Source organism: Mus musculus, chromosome 7 (genome assembly GCF_000001635.26).
Source record: "Mus musculus strain C57BL/6J chromosome 7, GRCm38.p6 C57BL/6J".
NCBI lineage: Eukaryota > Metazoa > Chordata > Mammalia > Rodentia > Muridae > Mus > Mus musculus.
In genome coordinates, this window is record NC_000073.6 from 141588401 (window position 1) to 141608096 (window position 19696).

Below are 19696 nucleotides of genomic sequence, written 5' to 3' on the forward strand. Positions count from 1 at the left end.
TGTTGATCTTAATTGTCAACCTAATGCGTTCTGGAATCTATCTGGACATGTCTGTGAGGAATTGTCTACATTTTATGCTCATTGAAGTAGGAAGACACCCTAAATGTGTAGAGTACCATTCTGTGGGCTGGGGAGTCCTGGACTGCATTAAAAGGAGAAAGTAAGCTGAGCACATCTCCAGCCTCAGGGATGCTCCCAGCTTGGCCCTCGTGAGCCCTGCTCATAAGCAGTGTGCACGGGAGAGAAGTGAGCGTTAGGCCTGTCTGTGTGAGTTCATCTGTCTTTTGTTTTCTGACTGGATGTGACCAGCTCCCTCAAGTTCCTGTAGCTGATGTCTTCACCATGGTGGGCACATGAGCTGTGAGCCTAAGTAAACCCTCCTAAAGTTGCTTTTGTCAGAGAGCTCTGTCACAGCCATCGAAAAGTAGTAAGTACAAAAATAGTCTTACCTTACAAACAAACAAACACCTCCTAAAACACATCAAGTTCTTAGTCTTATAAATCCAGCCATGAGGGGTGCAGGCAGTGAGAGCAGCTTGTGTGGAGTTGGTTGGGCAGTCCCTTCCTAGCTTTCACTTTGACCTTTTCCTAGACGTTGGAAGTAACACTGACTCGCGTCTTGTCTGGAAAGTGCTGCTCAGCACTATGCGAGGAGGAACAGCTTTGACAGGGTGCGAAGTCTGTTGAGCATGCACATGCCCTTGTGGTTGTTTGTCTAACTCCAGTGTATCTGCCCTGTCAGGTGAAGGCAGAGACCTGTCCTTACAGGTCCTTCTGCTAAAAAGGTGTGTGCTCTGCTAAGCACTTCTGCCTTGAAACACTGCTCAGCACCAGCTTAGAATCCTGCATGTAGGACAGTGGGAAGGCCCGGCTAACCCTTTAACCATGAGAACTAGGAGAACAGCCGGAGTGTCCTAGAAACGATGAGTGGAGGAGAAGCTTGGCTTGCACCCCGGGAAAGGTGCATGGGCAGCAGCGTTAGCCTTGTGGTCTCCTAGAGCCTCAGGATGGGCGACTCGGGCCTTGACAGAGGATTTCCTAGGGAGTTAGAAAACTAGTGGGATTTAGCTGATGACCTGTCAGAGTATTTGCTGTTGAGCTGGCAGAAAGTTAAATTTAGGTATTTTAAAGCAGGCCCCTGAAAGTCCTGACACCGAACTTGTGATGTAATGACTGTCTTGTGACTTGTTTTTGGTAGTCTCACTGCTCTCACTCACTGCTCTGTAAGGAGTGGGGCTGCCCATTTGTTTCTCTGCAGGCTGCGAATGCTAATGGTTGGTTCTCCAGATGCAAACGACATGATGGGGTTGCAATGCCAAAGACTTCCATAGGATACCAGTGCACTGTAATGGGGAGGGAGACCCTAGGTAGAGACACTGACTCACAGTCACCTGTAAACCATTGGGCAGCTGTGGAGTCTGGCCTGCCTCTGGGGTCTTATGCCACCCCTGCTCAAGCTCAGGCAAACTTGAGCAGAGTTGGACACAGCCACCAGACCAGCTTTCACCTGTTGGCAGCTCTGGACCCTCAGAGGGACATCAGATCCCCCAGAACTGGAGTTACAGATGGTTATAGCTGCCGTGTGGGTCCTGGGCCTCAAACGTTGGTCCTCTGGAAGAGCAGCCTATGTTCTTAACCACAAAGACGTCTTTCCAGCCCCAAATGTTGATATTTTTGTTTGTTTTAAGAACAACAATCTGGGGCTGGAGAGATGGCTCAGAAGTTAAGAGCATTTACTGCTATTCCAGAGATTGGGAGTTCAATTCCCAGCGACCACATGGTGGCTTATAGTCATATATAATAAGATCTGGTAGCTGGACATGGTGGCGCATGCCTTTAATCCCAGCACTCGGGAGGCAGAGGCAGGCGGATTTCTGAGTTCGAGGCCAGCCTGGTCTACAGAGTGAGTTCCAGGACAGCCAAGGCTACACAGAGAAACCCTGTCTCGAAAACCCAAAAAAAAAAAAAAAAAAAAAGAAAGATCTGGTGCCCTCTTTTGGTCTCTAGGGATACAGGCAGGCAGACTGCTGTGTACTAAATAAATAAATAAATAAATAAGAAGAACAATAATCTAATTTGTGTGTGTGTGCAGTAGATGAGTCCAAGGCCAGTCCTGCCACTGGTGTCAGCTGGGGAGTAGACAGTTCCAAGACCTCCTTCCTGAGAGCACGAGAGTGCCTTGAGAAAAAACATTCTCGGGTCACCCAGGAGAAGTCCATGGCCTGCTCGTGAGGCCAGGGGCAGCACTGTTTTTGCCCTTACCTTCCTGCTCTGAGAAGGGAGTCCAGATGGCGTAGGTAGGCTTGGAGTTTTCAAAACCTACTTTAATAAGGTTTCTTAAAGGCTTCAACCTCCCTTCTAGCCCACCTACTAAAGGTAGGGAAAAAGAAGGTTAACAGGAAACGGGGATTGTAGACCTGCTTAAAAGTAGTTCTTTGGGGCGATCCAATCCAAAACACTAATAAATATGAGTCCATAACAGCAGTCCAGTCTAATTGGCACATACCAAACACAAATTGGTAGTAGCAGCTCTATCCAGAAGAAACCGCAAGGCTCTGCTCTATGGCACGAGTCTGTGGAAGCACCAAGAAGCAGCTGGAGTACCCCGAGAAGTTCTTTGGCGTGTTTATCTCTACAAAGTCACGGCAAGCAAAGATCAGCAAAGAGATGCAAGGCAAAGCAAGAGCAGCACCAGCCAAGATCAGTGAAGCATTGCAAGGCAAACCAGTGCAAGAGCTCCGTTCACTGCCTGTCAGTTACACTTCAGTTCTTTCTACATCACGTGTCCTCTCACGTGTGCCGCAGGAAAACATCCTCTCATAAGACAGCTTCCAGAAAAACATCACATAACACAACTGAATCTCCAAAGAAACCAGAAATTCCACTTCAAGATGGAGCTATGCTTTGATGGCCCTAAGGGCCTTAGAGCCATGACCATTAGTTGGAATGATGTTGTTTTTCAAGTAAAGCATATAGCTTATCAGCTGGGGGTGGGCTATGGCTGACATCTGATCAGCAGAGGCTAGTGGCTTCAGACATTCATAGGATATAACTCCTTTCTACCTGGCTCAGGATGGATCCCTGTGTAGAGGGGTAAAAGCCAAAGTCTGGGTCCCACATGATTGGACATCCTCTTTTACATCATACCGTCCCCCTAGAGCTCTGGGGATTGGGCCCACACCTCTCTCACACAGCAGCTGGGTTTTCTTGGCACATGGCACTGTGTACAACCTCGTAGTTAGACCTGGGTTGAAGTGAGGAGCGCTGTCGCTCTGGTAGGAAAGTGTTGTCTCCCTGATCTTGAATGCAGTTGGTTTGAATACACTGTTGCAGTATGTGGTCAGAGAGGGACAGGGCTGCTCAGAGAAAATTCGAGCCTGTGAGTTGGAGCCTATGGAGGCCCAAGAGATAATATCATGAAGAAGTAAGGCTCATGTTACAGAGAACTGGGTTTACAGCATTTCAATTTTGGTATAAAAGACAAACTCAGTAGGAAATGTAGAAAGTGTCAGAAGTGAGAACAGACTTTGAAGTAAGGCCAGTGGGGGTGACTTAAATGAAGATATGGCAGATGACTGAGATGATAGAGGTAGTTTAAGAAGACTTTGGTGTTCTGAAAGGCTGGGCGGATGAGAACTGTAGCTCACAGGGAGGAAAGGATGGGGTGTATAGATGGTGGGAGGACGCACGAAAGCTGATACCTGGATGGTTGCTTGGTGTCTTGGGAGGGGAGGTGTAAGGTGGTTGGGCTTCAGAGACCTAAGAATCTGGAACAAACATAGAATATATAAAAGGGGATCTACCCCAAATATGTTAGTATACAGGCTCAAAGACTGGCGCACTGAGTGCTGAGGGCAGAGGGAGGGCCTGTCTTCACAGCTGTGCAAGGCTGGCAGCCTTTGAGCAGGAAGCAAGGGAGCAGGAAGAGGGATACAAAGTCCAGATATTGAGGAAGTCCACTCTAGGAGTGACTCTGGGAAAAATGTCTTATTCAAAAAAACCAAAAGAAAAAAAAAAAACCCCAAAAAAACCCCAAACAAACTCAAAAACACCACTTAAGGGAAAAAGAGAATTAAAAACCAACAGCAATGAGTGGGAGAGGGAGGAAAGGATGGAGTGAAAGAAGAGAGTGAGTGTGAGCTTGTATATACAAACACTTGCAAAATTCAGGAGGCCTAGGTGGGAGAAATGCCAGTTTAAGGTCAGTCTGAGAGTTATAGTGAGACCTTGTCAAAAAAACAAACAAAAAGCAAAACAACCGTAAGGGCAGGAGAGGTGGCTCAGTGATTAAGAAGACTGTCTTGCTCTTTCAGAGGACCTGGGCTTACTTGTGTTCCCAGAATCCACATGGTTGTCCACAACCATCTGTAATTCCAGTCCCAGGGGAGCTCCTTCAGGCACTGAATGCACACGACTGGCACACACCTTTGGTCTCAGCACTTGGGAGGTATAGACAAGTAGATCTGAGTTTGTAGCCTGCCTGGACTATACAGCAGCAAGTCTCAAACAGCAGCCTGTCCAAAACCCTATAGCAATTAAATAGTCATAATAATAAAGTTTAAAATGATGTTTTAAAAACAAAAATGGAAAAATTTCCTAACAATAGCCTTTCTATGATAGAGGAACTTTTGCAGACTCATGAGTCCAGGTACAAGGTCAATTATACGGAAATGAATGATAAAACAGAGGATGCTGGGTAGTAAATTTAAATGGTGATTGTATGTGGTAATGTTTTGTGGCGTTTAAAGTCTATGTAGAAATTAAGTCCTTGATAGCAAGCAGATAAAGCATGATAAAATGTGAGCAGTGGACCTGGAAAGTTGAATCTTTATCTTTTTTTTTTTTTTATGGCAGTCTAACATACTGAATGGTTGATGCTAAGCTATACGAAAGGGCACTGCTCTAACGAAGACTTCGAGTCTTCCATGGATTAGGCTGGCCTTGAGCATGTGCTTTCATGGAGATTGACTTTGAACTTCTGATCCTCCAACATCCACCACACTAGTTCTGAGGTTGTAGGTGGTCTCTCCCACACCGGGTTTCTGTGGTGCTGGTCAAACCCAGGTCTTCTTGCTTGTTAAACAAACATCCTACCAGTGAGCTGTTTCCAGCTTTTAGTTTACACTTGGCCATCTCAAAATAGCTACAGCATTGAGCAGGTCGGCTTAAATACAGTGGCTCCCTGTTGGGTAGACATAGAATCCTTTGTTGTTGTTGTTTTGAGACAGGGTTTCTCTGTGTAGCCCTGGCTGTCCTAGAACTCACTCTGTAGACCAGGCTGGCCTCGAACTCAGAGCCTGCCTCTGCCTCCCAAGTGCTGGGATTAAAGGCATGCGCCACCATGCCTGGCTACATTGTGGTACTTTTAAGATTTACCATTTTACTCTCCAGTACAGAATTTGGAGAATTCTAGTGGTGAAGATTGTCTCTCAGCAGTAATAATGTGGAGATGTAGGCTCTGACTTTATAAGCTGCATAGTCTAACACCATATGGTATAGGTAAAAGTCTGTGATTAGAACTCAGCTGGTACAGTGGTATTTATCCACTGGTTACCACCACAGGAAGTCTATTTAAGATGTTGGTAGGTGTACTAGTCAGGGTTTCTATTCCTGCACAAACATCATGACCAAGAAGCAAATTGGGGAGGAAAGGGTTTATTTGGCTTACACTTCCATACTGCTGCTGTTCATCACCAAGGAAGTCAGGACTGGAACTCAAGCAGGTCAGGAAGCAGGAGCTGATGCAGAGGCCGTGGAGAGATGTTCCTTACTGGCTTACTCAGCCTGCTCTCTTATAGAACCAAGACTACCAGCCCAGAGATGGTCCCACCCACAAGGGGCTCTTCCCCCTTGATCACTAATTGAGAAAATGCCTTATAGTTGGATCTCATGGAGGCATTTCCTCAACTGCAGCTCCTTTTTCTGTGATAACTCCAGCTGTGTCAAGTTGACACAAAACTAGCCAGTACAGTAGGTTTTGGGCAGGAGCTTTGGGGCTGTAGATAGAGTGCTTTTCTAGCTCAAAGTCTAATCCCTGATCCTAGCACTGCATAAAACCAGGTATGGTGGTGCTCACCTATCATCCCACACTTAGGAAGTAATTCAGATGAGAATTGCAAGGTTATCCTCTACTACATAGTGAATTTGAGACTAGCCTGGATTATATGAAACCTTGTTTGAAAAAACAATCAGGAAAAAGTTGGAAGTTTGTGTGCCTGTGGATGCTGAGAGGCCAGAAGAGGTTGTTGAATCCTCCAGAGCTGGTTACAGGTCCTTTTGGGGACGCTCAGTTTGTTACATGGGTGCTAGAATCTGAACTCCTGTCTTCATGAGGGCCCTGTAAGCACCTTTCATAGCTGAGCCACCTCTCCAGCCTGCTCATGGTAGCGTTAACAGAATTGGATTCTTGCTTTGTTTAGTTGGGGACCAGTTCTTGGGACCTGGCTCAGAGCTACAGTGTATCTAGTCTATTAAAGACACAGACAGGATGACCTTGATTTTTGTAGGCCTCCAGACTCTGGAGGTAGTCAGTTAATTTGCCACACTAGATCATAAAAGACTTAGTTAACCTTTATTTTTGGTTTTGTGTTAGATTCTATGAATGAATACATACTTGTTCATTACCTTGCTAGATTTTGACCAATTTCTTTCCTGCAGTTCTTCCATCTTCTGTCCAGGTCACACTCACCACCAATCAGTGGCTTTAAAAAAAGTTTTAGTTTTATTATTTTTAAGTGTGTGTGTGTGTGTGTGTGTGTGTGTGTGCGTGTGCGTGTGTGGTTTGTATGTGGGTATGCACATGAGTACAGGTGCCCACAGGGACTAAAGATGTTGGGTCCCCCTAGAGCCAGAGTTAGAGGTAGTTGTGGGCTGCCTGATGTGGTGCTGGGAACTAAACTCTGGTCCTCTGAAAGAGCAGTGCATTCTCGTAGCCCCGGAGCCATCTCCTCAGTGTGTCTAACTCAGTTTGCTCTCTCAGATCCTGTTCGTTCATATTTCACGTGCAGATCTCTCGTTGGTTTAAACTGTTGTGTTCTCTGTATGCTGCAGTGGAGGTCCTCGGGCAGTCTGTTCAGTTCTCTCCTCCCACTCTGTGGTGCCCGGGGGTTGAACTCAGGTCATCAGGCTTGCATTAGCTGCTTTTACCTGCTGACATTTCACTGTCCCCAGTCTTGCTATACGCACAACTGAGGCTGCCCTTAAATTTCTTGCCTCCATCTCCTGAGTTCTGGGATAACAGTCTAGTATCACCAGCTTCCTAATTTACATTCTTTTGGGAATATACCTTGAAATAGAATACATTAATTTGGCTTTTTTTTCCCTTTATGATGGGGGTAGAACCCATAAGCACATGTGTGCTAGGCAAGTGTTTTAAACCACTGTAACCTGATAATTCTTTTTAACCTTTTGAATAATAATCTTTCTTTTTTAAGATGGAATCTCATCCCTTACTGGGCTGGAGCCCACTATATAGACCAGTCTGGCCTCAAATTCGCAGAGGTCTGCCTGTTCTGCCTCCCTGCTACTCATGCCGCGCACACGGCGGTAAGCTGAGGCTGAGCAGGAGGCATAGCCAGCTAGACGCTCTATTAATATCTGAGTTGTAAATGTTGTTCTGCTGCTGGGAAGGAGGGGAGATTTCCCAGGAGCTCTACAAGCCCACTTTGAGTTGGTCTTTGCCCAACATGTGGGGCGTTTGTTCTGTACATCCCTGTGAGGTCAGTAGGTCTGTCCACAGAGATGCCACTGCCCAGCCCTTAACAAGCAGAAGGATAGTGTTGTTGTGATAGTCTTGACCAGTCACATACCCTTAGACCATATATTTAAATTATACTTATATGTTTAAATTATATTTACATATAAGATTTGTTATCTTTTCCTGATAATACATATTTTTTAATTTTTCATTTTATTTATTTTATATTCCAACAGTTTCCCCTCTCTCCTTTCCTCCCAGCCTCACCACCCTGAGACTCCCGGCTACTCTTCCTCCGTTTCCTTTCAGAAAAGGGCTGGCCTCCATGGGTATTAACCAGCTATGACATATCAAGTTGCAGTAAGACTAGGCATTTCCTCTTCTGTTAAGGATAGACAAGGCAACCCAGTAGGAGGAAAGGATCCACGGGCAGGCAACAGAGTCAGAGACAGCTCCTGCACTTCCTGTTAGGAGTCCCACCAGAAGACCAAGCTACACAACTGTTACATATATGCGGAGAGCCTCGTTGGTCCCATGCAGGCTCCCTGATTGGCAGTGCAGTCACTGTGAACCCCGATGGGCTTGGATTGATTGATTTTTTGTGGATTTTCTTGTGGTGTCCTTGACCCCACTGGCTCCTACAATCCTTCCCCCTCTTCTTAGGATTCCCTAAGCTCTGCCTAATGTTTGGCTGTGGGTCTCCAAGTCTGTTTCCATCAGTTCCTGGGTGAAGCCTCTCTGATGGCAGTTTAGACCATACATATGTTATACCGACTTGGTGTCACCCGGAGACCCTGCCTAGGGAGAAGAATATATGCCAGCATCCCTCCTTACTGCTGCAGGATGGCTCAGGAATATTCCTGTGCTTTAAATGGGGTGCCAGTGGCTCTTGGTTACACGTGGAGCTTTGTGCTGTAGTAAGTCTCATGTTGAACCTGCTTTGCTGTGATTAAGAGGGAGTTCAGCCATGCCACAGTTTCTGGACTGTGTGTGGTTTAATGGCAAGGTGATTTGCCCCACAACTTTGTGAAATGGAAGATAATTTATAGTAAGTATCTGCCTAAGCCAATAAGCTTGTTTAGAGGATTAGCTTGATGGCTTGTGCAGAACTTGCAGATCTGTCTCTTCAGGGCTTTTGGGGCCAAGGCAGGTTGAGAGAGGTCAAGGCCCCCCTGGCAGACAGGCACTAGCAGGTCTTTTTGGCTACAGAGCACTGACTGCCATGTATTCTGGATTGTGGTGTGTATAGCTGCATGTCTGGCTGGAGGCCTGTGCCTTCTTGGAGTCTTTTACTACAATCTGTTACTGTACTATACAGATCTTTGTCTTATTAGCTTGACTACTAGATGTAAACCTTTTATTCACCTTTTCTGTAGGTGACAAGGCTCTTGATGGCTACAGTAAAAAGAAGTATGTCTGCAAATTGCTCTTCATCTTTCTCCTTGGTCATGACATTGACTTTGGACACATGGAAGCTGTGAATCTTCTGAGCTCAAACAGATACACGGAAAAGCAGATTGTGAGTATGGTTGAGGGGCAGGGCCCTGTGCCTTATGTGCAGTTTGCAGACTCCTTCTTCCTCTCTGTCGCATGTTGGGTGCCAACCACCTGTGCATCTGGCCTGTGTTACTGCCTGGTGCTGATTCCTTGTAGTCACGCCCATCCCAACGTGGTTCTCTGCTTCTGAGGACCAGTGGTGCCCAGGACGGACTCGGATGGCTGGCTCTCTTCCCACTGCTGCTTTCTGTTGGCTTAGGCTGCTGGATTCTCTGTGCTCACACCCCTGTGTCTGTTGCCCACAGCCTCAGTGCCTTCTTTTCACTGGGCCTTGCTAGAGAGTAAAGTGCCAGCAGTCACTTTACTCCATGGCCTTTTGCATGACTGCTTGAAACTTGCGTCTATGCCACAGGGACAGGCAATAAAGCCAGAAAAGGTTTGGTCTCTTCTTTGCAGGCTGCTCAAACTTGCTTAGGTTTAGAATTTCAGCTCTGCATTCTGTTATAGTAAGGCTGTCAATAACAGCTTTCTCTTTTGGTTAAAAATTTAACTTAACAGAAATTAAAAAATAAGCCAAATATCTTAGGATTTTTTTGTTAAAAAAATTAGCCTTTTCTGTTTTCAGGCTCCACATGCTTACCTTGTAAGTGATAGATCGATGATGTGAGACTGGGTTTGAACAGATAGTGAGGTGACAGTGGGGTAAGCCTGAGAAAGGAGTGAGTGGATAGCAGTAAGCTAGGTTGTGGATAGATATGCATATTTACTAGTGAGTGGTGCCAGGCTTGGTTCTTGCCATGATAGTTCCCTCCTATCCTGACATGAAGATGGTGTGGCAACTGAGCATAGATGTGTGAGCTACTGAGAAGGAAATGATATTTGGGGAAGGACTAAGTGGTCTGGTTCCCTTGTGCCTCTGACTTTGCACGTATTTTAGTGGGAATGCTGCATCAGGGCTGGGTGGTGCAAAAGTGCTGATCACTGGTACATGTCCGCGTCTCTGTGGCATCCACTGGGACGCTGCTAGAGGCTTTCCTGGCTTCCTTCTCTGCACTGTGTGTTAGGCGTCTTGTCATAAGCTCTTTGTCCCCGCCTTCTGGAAATACAGGGCTACCTTTTCATCTCTGTATTGGTGAACTCGAATAGTGAACTGATCCGGTTGATTAACAATGCCATCAAGAATGACCTGGCCAGCCGCAATCCTACGTTTATGGGTCTCGCCCTGCACTGCATTGCCAATGTGGGTAGCCGTGAGATGGCGGAGGCCTTCGCCGGAGAGATCCCCAAGATCCTCGTGGCAGGGTATGTATCTGGGTGCTGTGGAGGGGCAGCATGCACTTCTTCTAAACACACTCCACTGTGTGTAGTGAGGGATGTCAGGAAGGCCTGCTATAGAGCTCTGCCTGAGATCACTGAGACCTGATCACAGAAGGAGACCCTCTTAGCCTGCCTGCCTAGAAAGGACTGCAGGGAGAAAGACAACGTTGTTTGGTATAACCCTGAGTCATCCTGCCCAGAAGCATTGGAGCAAAGGCCAAGCCCTTGTTTTGTTTTGTTTTCTTAAGATTTATTTTATGTATGTGAGTACACTGTAGCTCTCTTCAGACACACCAGAAGAGGGCATCAGATCCCATGACAGATGGTTGTGAGCCATCATGTGGTTGCTGGGAATTGAACTCAGGACCTCAGGAAGAGCAGCCAGTGCTCTTAACTGCTGAGCCATCTCTCCAGCCCAGGTCAAGCCCTTGTGTATTGAGAATTCTGCATCATCTTTCCCCTCAGTTCATTTAGAGAGCTGCCAAGTGGTGTTAAGGGGTCGTTCTGGAAGAGCTTGAAGCAGCCCTGGGCCATTTTGGGCCTCAGGGTTGGCAGAGGCAAGGCCAGCTTCTGCCTGGTTGTGTCTTTATGCTGTTGTGTAGCTAGTCCACAGACAGTGGTTACATTCATCATGGTCCAGGAGACAGGATAGGACAATTGTTAATGAACTTAACAGGATGTCAAGGCCCTGGGAGCAGTGGCTGTAGCCCTCTGTTACTGTGAAGCTGGAATACAGGGAGGCCAGAGCTAGCTTACCTTCTCTACCTAGTCAGCCATCTTGGGGGAAATGGGTGGGGCCGACACAGAACAAATTTATCGTTTTCATAGTGGAGTGCCTACCCCTGTCATCTAGTAGGCAGAGGTCTAAGATGCTACAAGTTGTGTCCTATGCATGTCACAGGCACAAAGCAGAGAACACTGCAGGTCTCTGTCACTGAGCTGTGGTGCAGGAACTTTAAGCCAACCCTTGGCACCTCAACCTTGAGCACTGTGAAGCACAGGCAGGTAGAGGAACCAGGCTGGAGAGAACTGCCCTGTGGAAACAGGTTCACAAATATAGACGTGGGCCCCAGGATATTGATGAAGAGAACCCATTACAGAGCTGAGAGGCTGTGGGAAGTTCAAAGACTGACTATTGTAGACTGTAAGCAGAAACCATAGAGAACACTGAGGAGTTTGAGGTAGGAGATTACAGTGGGTGTTGGGATAGAAGAAGGGCTAGAGTTCAGACCAGAGAGGAAGGAAGTTGGGCAGGATGCAAGTGTGAGCTGCTAGCAAGGCCTCCCTGGCCATCTTCCCTAATAGTCACCATGAAGTCCTGTGACAGACACCTGAGTGTTGCCTGCTGTGCTCCATCAGGGATCGTGGCTCAGATGTCTCTGTTACATTGCTGCCCTCTGGCATTCCCACAGGGCTGCTCTAATGGAGGAAGTACAGACAGGGTAATCCTTGAAAAACACTGGAGGAATAGGAGTATTTCCTGAACTACCCAAGAGTACATGCAGAGTGGCCACAAGGCCCAGTGCGGAGTAAAGGTTCTTTAGCAGGGGACAGGTAGTTCTCCCATTTAGAGCATGTTGGGCTGTAGGGACAGTTCATGGGCAAAGCTTACTATGCACCCTTTAAGTGAGTGATGGAACCCCACAGAGCACAAGGTGTCTCTGTGAGTGGTGTCCGAGCATCGTGGTTGTAAGGTGCTGGGTAGTGTGGCTCCTGAGATGGGAGTCCAGTGGCTGTAGTTGGTGGAGTAGTTCCGTCAGCAGTTAGGATGTGAGGCTTCGGAGGGTGGTGACATTGGTACCTGGGACACAGTAGAGGATCAGAAAGATCCTTCGACAGCTGGGAGCTGCTCTGGGCACAGTGGGTTTATGAGGCTGCTCTGTGTCCTTACTTCTGGGATGGCAAGTGCTTGCTCCTTTTCTCTGAGCTGTCTGTTAACATCAGCCTGGAAACAAGAGGAGATGGCCTCCTGGTTCAGCATCCTGGTCCGCAGGCCCTTCTCCTTCTTCTCAGCACAGCTGTAGTTCCCACCTTAGTGCCTTAAGGATTCCAGCTGGTTCTCTCCAGCTATCTCCCCCTCCTGATACAAGGTTTCACTATGCAGCTTTGGCTGTCCCTAGAATTCACTATGAAGACCAGGCTGACCTCAGAGTCACAGAGATCCACCTGCCTGTCTCCCAAGTTCTGGGATTAAAGGCGTGGGCCACTATGCCTGGCTTTCCAGCTGGTTCCCATGGGGATGTTCTGATGGCCTCCTCCAACTAACATCTTTGGTCAGTCTGGTGGTTTTTTTTTTTTTTTTCCCTCCACTGTTTGTTTCTTTGACTGTTTTTGAGGCAGGTTCTCAGTCTGTAGTCCCCTTTGCCCTGGAAGTCACAGAGATCATCCTGCCTCTGCCCCTGAGTGCTAGGATTAAAGACATGTGTCATCACACTTGACCTCTTTCCTACTTCTTAGCAGGGTCTGGTAGGGTGAAGGGGAGCGAGCCCCCAGAACTCCTGTCTTCAACAGAGCAGAAAACAGCTGCCTCCCTGCTTGGTGTCTGCACCCACTTACAGCTTTGTTCTTCTGGCCTCTGAGTGGCCTTGGATGGAGAAGAGAAGGCTGGAAGGCAGCAACTGTGTGTGTGTGTGTGTGTGTGAGAGAGAGAGAGAGAGATATGATGTGAAGCTACAGGCTGGGCCAGGACACACGTGCTTTTTCTTAAGACTTTATACTTAGATTTGGGCATGATGACTTAGACTTGTAATCTTAGCATTCAGGAGGTTGAGACAGGAGAATGGAGTTTGAGAAGAGTGTATGATAAATGATGGTACCCCATATCAAATAACACCAAAAACCCAAAACAAACGAGACCTACTTTTCACCAGCACAAGACAGTTTGAGCCTACTTCCTCAGCATAGTGGAGCAGGGTGAAGTGTGGGGAGCAGGACACATTTGTAGGCAAGAGAAGAAACCACTGGTATTTCAGGCCTCCGTTCTGTTCCTGCTGCAATGAATTGGGGTGGGGTTGGGGTAATCCTATGGTTCAGAGGGGGAGCATCATTGTACAAAAAAGTCCATTTTGTATTCAGTGTCCAGGAGGGGATGAGAATTTGATGTCCTGGAAGCTACACAACAAATAGTGCAGGCTTTTGTCTGTGGGTTGGTGTCTTGCTTGAAATGTCCTTGAGCGTGACCTGTGCAGGCCTTCCTGACCCACTGGTCTCCTGGTGAACTTCATGTGCCCCCCCCACGAAGCTCCATTCTCTGCTTGGCTTAGCTTGTGGTACCTTGAGAAGCCACCGTTCTCCCGAGCGACTGATGATGTCTGTTTTCTAGAGATACCATGGATAGTGTGAAGCAGAGCGCAGCCCTGTGCTTGTTACGCCTGTACAGGACATCACCTGACCTAGTTCCCATGGGCGACTGGACATCTCGTGTGGTACACCTCCTCAATGACCAGCACTTGGTAAGTGTCTGAGTTTCATTCTGTTCTTAATCACCCAGTAACCTTTCCAGAAGGGCATTGTAGAAGCGGTCCATTCAGAGTCTCAGGATGATGAAGGTGATGCACTGTCTCCTCTGCAGCATCTTCCTGCAGCAGGCTTCTCCAGGGACTCCATCTAGCAGGGCTGTTCCCACTCAGCTCCTATGTCCCCACATGCTGCTTGTGCGGGGCTGTGATGTGTGTATTCCACCTTTTGGCTAAACTCCACTGTGTAAGTCTTACTAACTTAGCCATTTTACAGAAGACTGGAAGGTCTGTGATTTGGTGAGTATGGCTGCTCAGCTCAGCTGGGTGGGAAGCAGCTGTGAACTGTGACCTCTGCTGCTTAGACTGCTGAACAAGTGGGTCTGATGACCTGCTGGGTCAGGCAAGTATGTGAGATAGTTACCCTCACCCCTGGGCAAATCTGCTGTGAGAGTTAAAAAAAAAAGATTGTTAGATGCATATCTAGGCCACAGTACATGGGACTTGCATTGGCCATTTTAGTGAGCATTCAAGCCATTCCTTTGTTGTGACTTCTTGTGCTTGTTGAGATAGTTGGAGTAGATCTTGAAGGGAGTGCAGAGAAGGCAGAAGGCTCTGGAGGGGAGTCAGTAATGTTACTTTGTGAGTGGTCCCTGAGCACTTAGACCCTGAAGTTTAAGTACTATTTGGGGGGTCAGAGGATGTTGCTGGAGTCCATTAGCTGTATCAGATAAATGGTAGTTCACCATTAATAGACTTTGTAAATAGTTAGAATTTCCCAGTTTTATAGCTGAAAAAAAAAAAAAAAACACAGCTCAAAAAGATAAAGATTCTTAGGAGGCAGAGGCAGGTGGATTTCTGAGTTCAAGGCCAGCCTGGTCTACAGAGTGAGTTCCAGGATAGCCAGGGCTATACAGAGAAACCCTGTCTCGAAAAGCCAAAAAAAAAAAAAAAGATAAAGATTCTCATAGCCATACTGTGCCAGACTTAACCCAGGTTTTCAGAGTCTGTGAGAGTCAGCTGTCACAGCAATGTGCAAGTGACCCAGCTGTGAGAAGCACTGAGCAGTGCTTGTGTTCAGCGCCTCTGGATGGTTTGTCCGTCTGTGGCTCTGGTATCTAGTCATTTCCAGATAGCAAGGCTGGGTCTTTGGTACCAGGACACCGCCTTTCTTAGGCTACTGATGCTATGACCCCAGTTTCTTAGTTGCTTTTGCTTTTTCACATTACATTATTTTGCTCGCATCTTGGCTCATGACAGAAACTTAGTTCAGAGTAGGAAGGGTCAGGGCATCACGTTCAGACCCAGCATGCTCTCCTTTTAGCTGCTCCAAACCCATGTCCATCGCTGCCAATGTAGAAGGCCTGAGATACTGCTCTCCCAGCCTCATGACTCCAAGGTGTCAGATGTCTGCTATAAGTGAGTTTGGTGGCCTCTTCTGAGAAAAGTGTATAATTCCAAGGCCAAGGCCAATGATCTGGAGGTGAGATCAGGAATATCAGAAGCCATCAGTAGAGGGATATACTGGTAGAGAGGAAGGACCCAGCCTTCAGGCTCATAATGGGGATTACGTGGAGCAGATGACCTAGAGCTTTGAAGAGTGAGCTGCTATCTGGAGAAGAGATTTGGAGAGGGAGCAAAAGGCTAGAGTTGCCCTGTATCTACCTGGAGCCAGGGGTACCCGAGTCCATGTACTCGTGTACCACAGTGTGCTTCCTGTAAGACCACAGAAAACGAGCAAACCATGATGTGGAAGGATGCCAAGTCAGTGGCCAACAATTACGTTTTTGCACGTAGCTTGAGTAGCTGTATTCGCGTGTATTTGGCCTATTCTAAATGTTAGGAATCCAGTAGCTCCTGACTCCCAACCTGATGGAATTGACTTTTGGTTTTGAACCAAAAGAAATAACATTTCTGCCTCTTCCTCTACAATACTGTGATTATAGATGTGCCATACTGCCAGGCCAGAGATTCTGTTACCAAAATCTTTCAAGAGATATGTACTGGAAACAGCTATTTGTTATCCTAGGACAGTAGTAGACCTAAGGTCTTGTGGAGGCCTGCCATGCTGCACTGGGGTCTGAGCTGCTCCCATCTGAGCCCAGGCAGTCTGTGGGGACTCTGCAGGGAAGCAGGCTCCAGCCCTGGGACTGGGTCCCATCCAAGTTAAGAAACAGCCGGGCTGTGAAGATTCAAATACCTTGGAAAGTTCTGTTTTCCACTGTAGTTGGCACAGTGATTGAAGATAACTAGAGTAGGTGGGGACAGAGGTACACAGGTGACAGGCAGAAAATAAGACTCTCAATCTTCCCAGTTGCCCCCTGCTACACCTGCAAGTACCTAGGCCACGCTGGACTAGATTTCCAGTTTCCAGAGAGAAGCTAGCCCCAGAAAGAGCCAGTATGTCCTGCCTCAGTTTTGTACATTTCATGGGTCAGTCAGGGCAGGCCTGGGGGCCAGGTGGCTATGTACCACAGGGTGTACTTTATATGTAGCGTCAGCTGTGGTGCCTGTGTCTCCTGATTAGAGTCTTGGTCTTTCAGGGGGTAGTGACTGCAGCGACTAGCCTCATCACCACCCTGGCCCAGAAGAACCCTGAGGAGTTCAAGACCTCTGTCTCGCTAGCTGTCTCGCGACTGAGCAGGGTGAGTCCACGGCGGCGCACACAGGGTGGGCTTGATTTTCTTTGCTTGCCTGAATGTACTACTTTACATTTAGAAGCAGGATATGTTGCCCACACTGTAAATTCCAGAATAAAAATTGCCCCTGCCTGGGACTGAGAGTTGGCTCAGGTTAAGAGTACTGGCTGCTCTTCCAGAGCCCTGGGTTCAGTTCCCAGCAACCACATGGTAATGGGATCTGATGCCCTCTTCTGGCATGCACCATATACACTCATTAATTTAATTAACTTATTAAAATTAAAATTTGCCCCTGCCAGTCCTTAACATGTTTCTTTCTCTGTTGGTTGAGATCCAGCTGGCTGGTGCACTCCCCACTCACCTTCACTGCAGCTATGACTGGCCCTAGCTTTGTTAGCGGCTCTGTGTGGCATACTTATTTTATATGTGTCTTTCTGTCAGCCTTGTATGTGATCCCTTTATTTTTGTTTGAAGTAGCCGTTGCTGCTTTTCTGATCCTGCAGAGAAGTGGCTATCGATGGAATGCAGTGTAGTCATCCCTGTTCCCTCAAGCCCTTTGTTCCTTTCTGCTTGCAGTCATCAGTGACTGGCTCTGAACAGCCGAGGGCATCTCATGGTCTATTTGTGTGTGAAATGTTGGTAGCAGTGGGCTGGCATGGCTTAGACTATAGGGTCTTCAGTAGCTTCTACAGTTGTTGCTGTTGCACCCACAGCAGTGTTGCCCTGCTCTGGTCTTGCCTGAAGGTGGTCAAGTTGGCCTTCTTGGACTTAACATGTCGTTGTGATGTGGCCTGGTAATCCATTGAGCCTGGGAAGCATTCCTGTGGATTGGCACTGTTGGCTGCATTGGATTGGAACATACAATTTGCCAGCACTTACTTACCCCTGGCTGTTCTTCAAAGGTAGTGGGCATATATGGCCTTCCCTGATCTGTGTGTAGTTGGTGTGACATGCTGTTTGGCTTTCTTGCTCCTTTGAGACAGACTTTCAGCATGTAGCCCAGGCTGGCCTTCCACTGACAGTCCTTCCTCCATGACTAGTATATCCCCGGTGCTGGGCAGTCACTGCTTTGCGAGTCTTCTGGTCAGAGACTTTTAAGTTGCTGAGCCGCCTCTGGTCAGCATGCTAAATCCTGCTTGTGAAGCCAGCTGCTCTGAAGCCACATCCAATAGGTGGCACAGCTGGCACTGCTCGGATATGTGGGAGCCAACACTGGGGTACACTGGAACCTCCTCCTGCTGTTCCCTGGAGCTTTGCCACACCTGTGGTCTCACACAAGCCATCTGTGTCTCTATCCCCAAAGTCCTGTGCAAACAAGTGTCTCTGGAGGCTTTCTGTAGTTTTGTAAAATTTAAGATTTTTAAGATACTGTACCAATGTTAAGGTCCATCTTTTTCAGACTGGCAGCTCTGTTTTATGTTTAAAGTGCTATTCTCAGTGATTGCTTAAAGTTTTTACTTTTCTTGAGACGCAGGGGATTGAATCTTCACTTTGTGTGTGGTAGGTAAGCAGTCAACTGCTGAGCTATATATATATATAACTAGTCTGTAATTGGAACTTTTTTTTAAAAGGAATGTTTTTACTCATTGAGTGGTATTTACAGCCCCCCCACCCCCACCCCCGGAAGACAAGAAGACTGACACCAGATGATTGGTTTTGTTACCTGTCATGTTTTACTCTTCATAGTATTGCTACTTACATTTCTAAATTATGTATTTTACTTAATTCTGAAATCAGTTATTTCACTGACTTTTTTTTCCTTCCTTATGTCATTTACAACTTGAACTTTAACTATTATATTGTTAACTTATGCAACTAAATGAAAAAAAAAACAACAAACCTTTTTTTTCCCCCCCCGGGGGTGGGGCTAGGTTTGTTGGCACCTGCTTTAATCCCAGAATTTGGGAGGCAGAGGCAAGTGGAGTTCTGTGAGTTCAAGGCCAGCCAGGGCTGCATAGTGAGACCCTGTCTCAGAAATAAATAAAAATTTTAGTGTTGTAGATTACACATAATTTAAAAATGTATATAGTCCATCGGTATTAAAGTTCCATAAGCTGTGTGTGTTGCTACCACTTTGTTTTTTAGTATGTATTTATTCATGCATACACGTAAGCATGGCATGCATGTGGAAGTCAGAGGTCAGCTTGTGGGTGTCAGTTCTCCTCGTCCATGTGGGTGGGTTCCATGGATCAAACTCAGGTCATTAGGGTTAACTGTAGGCATGTTTGCCCCTTGAGCCCTTTCTCTGGCTCTCTATGTCTCTCTCTATGTCTCTTTTCACCTTGTAAACCTGAAACTGTCCTCATCAAACACTGATGATGTCCCACCTGTCCCTCACCAACCCCTGTCACCTTCTATATGACTGTCTCTGACTGTGACAGCACTGACTACCTCATACAAGCAGAATCACATAGTATTATTTCATTTAGCGTAATGTCTTAGGGTCCACCTGTGTTGTTAGACTTCTCAGTATTTCTTTCCTACCTAAGGCTGAAGGATCTTTACTTATTAAGATTTATTATTACTTGTATGTGTGTGTGTGTCTGTGTACATTAGTATGCACACATGCTTATAGAGGCTAAAGAGGGAGACGGGTTCCTAGTAGCTGTAATTATAGGCAGTTATGAGCCACCACACATGAGTGTTGGGAACTGAACTCTGCTTTTCTGGAATAGCACCAAACCATCTCTTCATCTCCGAGGGGTGAATAGTTTTGTCTCATATGTATTTTGCTAACTCCTCAGCCTTGGACTACTTCCATATTTTGGTTGCTATGGACAGTGCTGTTGTAAATGTGGCTATGTAAATGTCTCCGTTAGATGCTTTTTTGTCTTTTGGGAGTAGACCTGCTGGATTAGATCTAATTTTATTTTTGTAAAGGAACTGACATAGTTTGCACAGCACCCGCACTACTTTACATTTCTAGCAACAGCACACAAAGGATCTATTTTTCCTCATCCTCACTCATGTCTCACTGAGTATGTGTGTGCACATCATGACTCACGGAGGCCAGACAACAACTTTAGGAGTTGGTTCTCTTCCATTTTTAAAAAGGACTTGTTTTCATTTTAACTATGTCTGTCTGTCTGCAC

The 19696-nt window shown here is 46.8% G+C and overlaps 1 protein-coding gene across 2 annotated transcripts in view; it reads left to right on the forward strand.

Annotated features, from left to right (window-relative positions):
• Ap2a2 (adaptor-related protein complex 2, alpha 2 subunit) overlaps positions 1 to 19696 on the forward strand; it is a 70832-nt gene that overhangs the window by 26221 nt on the left and 24915 nt on the right. For both annotated transcript variants that reach the window (NM_001357068.1, NM_007459.3), the window contains exons 3-6: positions 9073 to 9215; positions 10302 to 10495; positions 13833 to 13962; positions 16509 to 16610. In NM_001357068.1, coding sequence (NP_001343997.1) covers positions 9073 to 9215; positions 10302 to 10495; positions 13833 to 13962; positions 16509 to 16610 — 569 coding nt within the window. The remainder of the gene's footprint in view (positions 1 to 9072; positions 9216 to 10301; positions 10496 to 13832; positions 13963 to 16508; positions 16611 to 19696) is intronic.